This window comes from Somniosus microcephalus, chromosome 2, assembly GCF_052327205.1.
Source record: "Somniosus microcephalus isolate GS21.2 chromosome 2, FLI_Smic_1.0, whole genome shotgun sequence".
NCBI classification, from domain to species: Eukaryota; Metazoa; Chordata; class Chondrichthyes; order Squaliformes; family Somniosidae; genus Somniosus; species Somniosus microcephalus.
In genome coordinates, this window is record NC_140988.1 from 380,180,907 (window position 1) to 380,189,440 (window position 8,534).

Sequence of the window (8,534 nt, forward strand, 5' to 3'; positions counted from 1 at the left end):
CCTCATTCTCGTCACACCCTTGGTTTTCTCGTATTTCTGGGAGTTTTTTTGTGTCGTCCTCCATGAAGACAGAAACAATGTATTTATTTAATTTCTCTGCCATTTCCTCATTCCCCATTATAAATTCTCCCGTCTCTGACTGTAAAGGACCTACATTTACCTTCGCCAGTCCTTTCCTTTTCACACACCTATAGAAGCATTTACAATCCGTTTTTATATTTTTTGCTAATTTGTGTTCATATTCCATTTTCCCTTTCTTTATCAGAACATAAGAACATAAGAAATAGGAGCAGGAGTAGGCCAATCGGCCCCTCAAGCCTGCTCCGCCATTCAATAAGATCATGGCTGACCTGATCCTAACCGCCAATCTACTATCACAGAACCATCTCCTGAATCTAACAGAATTAGACACACGAAATAGGAGCAGGATCAGGCTACACGGCCCCTGGGCCCGCTCCGCTACCCACAGGGCCATGACCGATCCGAACCTAGACTCATGTTCAAATTCCTGCCCGCTCCCCGTAACCCTTAATTCCCTTTACTTCTAGGAAACTGTCTACTTCTGTTTTAAATTTATGTAATGATGTAGCTTCTACAGCTTTTTGGGGCAGCATATTCCATGGACCTACCACCCTCTGAGTGAAGTAGTTCCTCCTCATCTCCGTTTTGAAAGAGCAGCCCCTTATTCTAAGACAATGCCCCCTAGTTCTAGTTTCACCCATCATCGGGAACATCCTCCCCGCATCCACCCAATCCAACCCCTTCACAATCTTATATGTTTCAATAAGATCGCCTCTCATTCTTCTGAACTCCAATGAGTAGAGTCCCAATCTACTCAACCTCTCCTCATATGTCCATCCCCTCATTCCCGGGATTAACCGAGTGAACCTTCTTTGTACTGACTCGAGAGCAAGTATGTCTTTTCTTAATTATGGACACCAAAACTGTATGCAGTATTCCAGGTGCGGTCTCACCAATACCTTGTACAACTGAAGCAATACCTCCCTATTTTTATATTCTATCCCCCTAGCAATGAAAGCCAACATTCCATTGGCCTTTTTAATCACTTGCTGCACCTGCATACTAACCTATTGAGTTTCGTGCACCAGGACCCCCAGATCCCTTTGTACTTCAGTACTTTCCAGTTTCTTGCCATTAAGATAATAACTTGCTCTACGATTTTTCCTGCCAAAGTGCATAACCTCACACTTTCCAGCATTGTATTCCATCTGCCAAATCTCTGCCCACTTACTTAGCCTGTCTATGTCCCCTTGCTGGTTTTTTATGTTCTCCTCACTCACTACTTTCCCTCCCATCTTAGTATCATCTGCAAACTTTGATATGTTACACTCGGTCCCCTCCTCCAAATCGTTAATATAGATTGTAAAGACTTGGGGACCCAGCACTGACCCCTGCGGAACACCACTAGTTACTGATTGCCAGTCTGAGAATGAACCATTTATCCCAACTCTCTGCCTTCTATTAGATAGCCAATCCTCTATCCATGCCCGAATATTACCCCCAATCCCGTGATTTTTTATCTTAAGCAATAATCTTTTGTGTGGCACCTTGTCAAATGCCTTTTGGAAGTCTAAATACACTACGTCCACTGGTTCTCCTTTATCCACCCTGTATGTTACTTCCTCAAAGAACTCAAGCAAATTTGTCAAACATGACTTCCCCTTCATGAAACCATGCTGAGTTTGTCCTATTAAATTATGTCTATCCAAATGTCCCGTTACTGTCTCCTTAATAATGGACTCTAACATTTTACCTACCACAGATGTTAGGCTAACCGGTCTATAGTTTCCAGCCTTCTGTCTACTGCCCTTTTTAAATAAGGGTGTTACATTAGCAGTTTTCCAGTCTGCCGGGACCTTTGCTGAGTCCAGGGAGTTTTGGAAAATTATTACTAATGCATCCACAATCCCTACCGCCACTTCCCTCAAGACCCTAGGATGTAAGCCATCAGGTCCAGGTGATTTATCCGCCTTGAGTCCCATTATTTTACCGAGTACCACTTCCTTAGTGATTTTGATCGTGTTTAGCTCCTCCCCCCTATAGCCCCCTGTTTGTCCAGTGTTGGGATATTCTTAGTGTCTTCTACTGTAAAGACTGATACAAAATATTCATTCAGTGTTTTTGCCATCTCCATATTTCCCACCATTAATTTCCCGGTCTCATCCTCTAAGGGACCAACATTTACTTTAGCCACCCTTTTTCTTTTTATATAACTATAAATACTCTTACTATCTTTTTTCATATTTTTTGCAAATTTACTTTCATAATCTATCTTCCCTTTCTTAATCAATCTTATTGTTATTTTTTGCTGTCTTTTAAAGTTTTCCCAATCCTCTATTCTCCCACTGGATTTGGCTACCTTATATGCCCTTGTTTTTAGTCGAATACTATCCTTAATTTCTTTACTTAGCCACGGATGGCTGTCTTTTCTTTTACACCCTTTTCTTCTCAGTGGAATATATATTTTTTGTAAGTTGTAAAATAACTCCTTAAATGTACACCACTGATCATGTATCGTCTTACCCTTTAATCTATTTTCCCAATCCACTCTACTCAATTCCGCTCTCATACCTTCATAGTCTCCTTTATTCAAGCTTAGCACGCTTGTTTGAGATCCAACCTTCTCACCCTCTAACTGAATATGGAATTCAACCATGTTATGGTCACTCATTCCAAGGGGATCCTTTACTAGGACATTTTTATTTAATCCTGTCTCGTTACACAGGAGCAGATCTAAGGTTGCTTGCCCCCTGGTCGGTTCAGTTACATACTGCTCAAGAAACCCATCCCTAATACACTCAATGAACTCATCCTCAAGGCAGCCCTGCCCAATTTGATTTGTCCAATTAATATGATAGTTAAAATCCCCCATAATTATAGCTGTTCCCTTATTACAAGCCTCAACTATTTCCTGATTGATACTCCGTCCAACAGAGTTGCAACTGTTCGGAGGCCTATAGACTACGCCCACTAGTGTTTTTTTCCCCTTATTATTCCTTATCTCCACCCAAACTGTTTCATTATCCTGATCTTTTGACCCAATATCATTTCTCTGTATTACAGTGATTACTTACTTCCTTTATTAACATAGCCACCCCACCTCCCCTTCCTTCCCGCCTGTCCTTCCTGATCGTTAAATAACATGGTATGTTTAATTCCCAGACATTGTCACCCTGCAGCCATGTTTCTGTAATGGCCACAAGATCATACCCATATGTAGTTATTTGTGCCATTAACTCGTCTATTTTGTTACGAATGCTATGTGCATTCAGATAGAGAACTTTCAAATATGTTTTGTGACACTTAGTTCCTGCTTTTGCCCTTTTTATTACTTTACCTTTTACTCCATACCTTCTGCCCCTTCCTGACACGCTCTGGTTTTTAATTTCCCCACCGCTACCTATCAATTTCCTGGTCCCCCTTTGCTGATTTCTAATAAGATCCCAATCCACAGGCTAACTGCTTTTTCTGGCAACTTTATAAGCTTCCTCCTTTGACTTAATTCTAGCTTTAATTTCTTTTGTTAGCCACGGTTGGATCACTTTTCCTTTTGGGGTTTTATGCCCTAGAGGAATATATGTTTGTTGCAAATTATGCATAGCCATGATCTTATTGAATGGCGGAGTGGGCTCGAGGGACTGTATGGCCTGCTCCGGCTCCTATTTCTTATTCTTATTCTAGAGGGCATCTAGAGATGGACAATAAATACTCTCTTCGCCAGTGACGCCCACATCCCGAGAACAAGCTTAAAATAAATTCTAGACTGCAACAGTACTGACCAACTTACGCTCGAGCGAATGAACGAACGGATGATTGAATGATTCAATGGGTAAACGATGTCAGTAGGACCGGCGTGATACGGGTTTTTTTTTCATGGTTTATTGAAATAGTGGTAGTTTGTACTGTAAATATTATTGATTTATTTGTAAAAAATTATTGCATTTATATTGTTAACCATAAAGCTGTTTTTTAAGGCTTTATTCTTTTCTTATTGTGGTCAATGGATGTAATGGATTTACTTGGTAATTGATGAGTTGTATAAGTACTGTTGTACTTGAATAAAGAATAAAAAACAGTTGCCCAATCTGATCAAAGTGCAGATGGCTGGTGCTGACAGGATACAAATTAGCAGGAGTCGGATCTGATGCAAGAGGAAGTGTGCCGGGATGGACGGAGGTCGGAGGGATCTGGGCAAGAGCCTGTGCATTATCACGGGCGCCTCCAGGGGTCTGGGCAAGGCGCTGTCCCTGGTGCTGGCTCCCCGGCTGCGGGCTGGCTCCCACCTGGTGCTGGTGGCCCGGTCCGGGGACAACCTGCGGCAGGTGGAGCGCCTGGCGCTGGAAGCATCGGCGCTGCCGGCCGGCGGCTTGCGGGTGAGCCGAGTGGAAGCCGACCTGAGCGGGGCGGAGGCGGTGCAGAAGGTACTGAGCTCGGTCAGCGCTGGCCAGGACCAGGACCAGAACCAGGGCGGAGCTCCGGAGCGGCTGCTCCTCATCAACAACGCGGGTGAGGGAGTCAGTCAGTAACGTGGGGACTGTGCTCCCCTGGGGCAGCTCTTCCACAGGGCCAAGCATCTGACAGTGGCCTCTCTCAGAGTGGGACAGACTTCTCAAGCAGAGCCACTAGATGGCGACAGCAACCCAGACAAAACTCTGCCAGACAAGTTTACACAGGATAACAACAGAAAATGCTGGAAAAACTCAGCAGGCCAGGCAATATCCGTGGAGAGAAATTAGAGTCGACGTTTCGGGCCGAAACCCTTCTTCAAAACTGGAAAGGAAATGAAATAGATGGAAAGGAGGGCTGGGGAGGGAACAAAAGAAGTGAATAGACGTTAAGAGGTATTCAAAACCAGACGGGATGGTGATAGGACTAGTAAAGAGACAAAAGACGGCTCAGGTTAGGTGTGAAATGTACTTGCAGAATGAGAGACAGCTGCCATGTAAAAAAAAGAGGAAAGGTGGGGGGGAGGGAAAACCCAAAACAAAGGGGTGGGGAAAAAAAAATATAAGCCTTCCGGACTCAATATCGAGTTCAACAATTTCAGATCATAACCTCGGCCCCTATTACATTTTTACTTATATTTTTACGAAACGCCGACTCTAATTTCTCTCCACGGATGTTGCCTGGCCTGCTGAGTTTTTCCAGCATTTTCTGTTGTTATTTCAGATTTCCAGCATCTGCAGTATTTTGCTATCGTAAGTTTACACAGTAATTGGCTCAGGCAGAACTGGTTGGCAGATAGAAAGCAAAGAGTTGGAATAAACGGGTCTTTTTCCGAGTGGCAGGCAGTGACTAGTGGGGTACCGCAGGGATCGGTCCTCGGACCCCAGCTATTCACAATATATATTTATGATCTGGATGAGGGAACTAGATGTAATATCTCCAAGTTTGCAGACGACACAAAGCTGGGTGGGCGTGTGTGCTGTGAGGAGGATGCTGAGAAGCTCCAGGATGATTTGGACAGGTTGGGTGATTGGGCAGAAGCATGGCAGATGCAATATAACGTGGATAAATGTGAGGTTATCCACTTTGGTGGCAAAAACAGGAAGGCAGATTATTATCTGAATGGCAATAGATTGGGAGAAGGGGAAGTGCAACAAGACCTGGGCGTCCTTGTGCACCAGTCGCTGAAGGTAAGCATGCAGGTGCAGCAGGCGGTTAAGAAGGTAAATGGTATGTTGGCCTTTGTAGCGAGAGGGTTTGAGTACAGGAACAAGGATGTCTTGCTGCAGTTGTACAGATCCTTGGTGAGACCACATCTGGAGTATTGTGTGCAGTTTTGGTCATCTTATCTGCGGAAGGATGTTCTTGCCATGGAAGGAGTTCAGCGAAGATTCATCAGGCTGATACCTGGGATGGCAGGAATGACGTATGAGGAGCGATTGGGTCGATTGGAGTTTAGAAGAATGAGCAGGGATCTCATTGAAACTTATATGAACAGTGACCAGCAATAGCACAGGGAGAATTGGATTAAATATTGAAATAAACAGATACAAATACTGGTAATTTGACTCTATAACAATCATCACCAACAGCACAGTGAATGGGATTAAATACAGAGACACAAAGGAAAAAAAAAGACTTGCATTTCTACAGTGCCTTCAACAAGCTCAGGATATCCCAAAGCTCTTTATAGCCAATTAAGTAGTTTTGAAGTGTAGTCACTGTTGTAATTTAGGAAATGCGGCAGCCAATTTGTGCACAGCAAGCTCCCACAAACAGCAATGTGATAATGACCAGATAATCTTGTTTTTTTTTTAGTGATGCTGATTGAGGGATAAATATTGGCCAGGACACAGGAGAGAACTCCCCTTCTCATCTTCAAAATAGTGGCCGTGGGATCTTTTATGTCTACCTGAGAGAGCAGACGGGGCCTCGGTTTAACGTCTCCTCCGAAAGACGGCACCTCCGGCAGTGCAGCACTCCCTCAGCACTGCGCTGGGAGTGTCCGCCTGGATTATGGGCTCAAGTTTCTGGACTTGAGCGCATAACCTTCTGACTCGGAGGTGAGAAAGATCCCAACTAAGCCACGGCTGACACCAAGCTAGTCGACTCTGTGAGGAAAGATGGAATGAGGAGTTGGACCGTTTGAGGCCTTGGGTAAGAATGGGGTTGAGTAAGAGATGGTGTGACGAGTCTTGATTTAAACAGAGTGAGGACACCAGGGTGAATAAGCCAGCCTGCAGGTGTGGTGCTTGTGTTCTGCGGCCCTGTGCACACAGATCCTGAAGCGTGTCTCCTACTTGCAAAGGGCGGCACAGAAAAGGCACAGTTCTGCTTTTGGATGTGACTGAGGTCTCAGCCAGTTCTGCTTTGTAGGTCGTGACCTTGGTTTCTGGCCCGCTGAACCTCGCGGGTTATCAGCTCTTTCCGATGCTCAGCGTTTGACCCATGCATTGATCTCAGTCGTTAGCTCTGGTGCTGTGTGAAAATCCATAGGCTGCAGACTGGAGGGAAAATCAGACCGGGCTCCTGCTCCTGACCAGTGTGCACAGACTCCTGCTGGAAGCTCTGTGAGTGTGCACACTCACACACACACACACACACTCACTCACACGCACATTCACACACACACACACACACACTCACTCTCACACACGCTCACACACGCATACACATGCACGCGCACACACACGCATACACATGCACGCGCACACACACACGTGCACACGCACGCACATACACGCTCATACACATGCACATACACACATGTGCACACACACGCACATACAAACTCATATACACACGTAAACACACACGCACACACACACGTGCACACACTCACATGCATGCACACTCACGCACATGCACACACACACATGCATGCACATGCACACATACATGCACACACACATGTACATATATACAGGCACATATATACAGGCACATGCACACACACATATTTACATGCACATATATACATGCACACACGCACATATACACATACACACGCACATATATACGCACACGCACATATATACACGCACACATGCACATGCACACACATACACACACACACACATATATACATGCACTCATGCATATATACACGCACTCACACATATATACATGCACACATGCATATATACACGCACTCACACATATATACATGCACACATGCACATACAGGCACATTACAAAGTATTTACAGTACAGAAACAGGCCATTCGGCCCAACTAATCCATGCTATGCAGGCATGCTCCACACGAGCCTCCTCCCACCCCTCTTCATCTCACCCCATCAACATTTCCTTCTATTCCTTTCTCCCTCATGTGTTTATCCAGCTTCCCCTTAAATGCATCAATGCAATTCAGCTCAACCACTCCCTGTGGCAGCGAGTTCCACATTCTCACCACTCTCTGGGCAAAGAAGTTTCTCCTGAATTCCCTATTGGATTTATTAGTGACTATCTTATATTTATCGTCCCTAGTTCTGGTCTTCCCACAAGTGGAAACATCTTATCTACGTCTACCCTATCGAACCCTTTCATAATCTTAAAGACCTCTATCAGGTCACCCCTCAATCTTCTCTTTTCTAGAGAAAAGAGCCCCGGCCTGTTCAATCTTTCCTGATAGGCAGAACCTCTCAGTTCTCGTTTCATTCTAGAAAATCTTTTTTGCACCTTCCCCAGTGCCTCTGTATCCTTTTTATAATATGGAGACCAGACTGTTCACAGTACTCCAAGTGTGGGCTAAACAAGGTTCTAGACAAGTTTAACATAACTTCTTTGCTTTTCAATTCTATCCCTCTAGAAATGAACCCCAGTGCTTTGTTTGCTTTTTTATGGCCTTATTAACCCGTGTCATTATTTTAGTGATCTGTGTATCTGAGATCCCTCTGTTCCTCTACCCTATTTATGCACTCGACGGGTCGGTGGTGGGTGACGTCAATGGCGGGTCCCAACCCCGCCGTTAGCTCCACCCCGCTCTGTGAAATGATTGGGCTAGCTAAGCCCGCCCAGTGCGTTTCCTGGCCAATTAGAGGAAGCGAGTCTGGTGACATCATTTGAT

At 44.8% G+C, this 8,534-nt stretch overlaps 1 protein-coding gene across 1 annotated transcript; it reads left to right on the forward strand.

Moving 5' to 3' along the window:
* Positions 1 to 4,187: 4,187 nt before the first annotated feature.
* Positions 4,188 to 4,547, forward strand: LOC147123786 (sepiapterin reductase-like). Its single transcript, XM_085967150.1, has one exon. The coding sequence runs from the start codon at positions 4,188 to 4,190 to the stop codon at positions 4,545 to 4,547; it is 360 nt and encodes a 119-aa protein (XP_085823276.1).
* Positions 4,548 to 8,534: the final 3,987 nt, after the last annotated feature.

Bases quoted from the DNA above. Each gene is read 5' to 3' on its own strand.
- LOC147123786 (XM_085967150.1), top strand. From the start codon at position 4,188: ATGGACGGAGGTCGGAGGGATCTGGGCAAGAGCCTGTGCATTATCACG.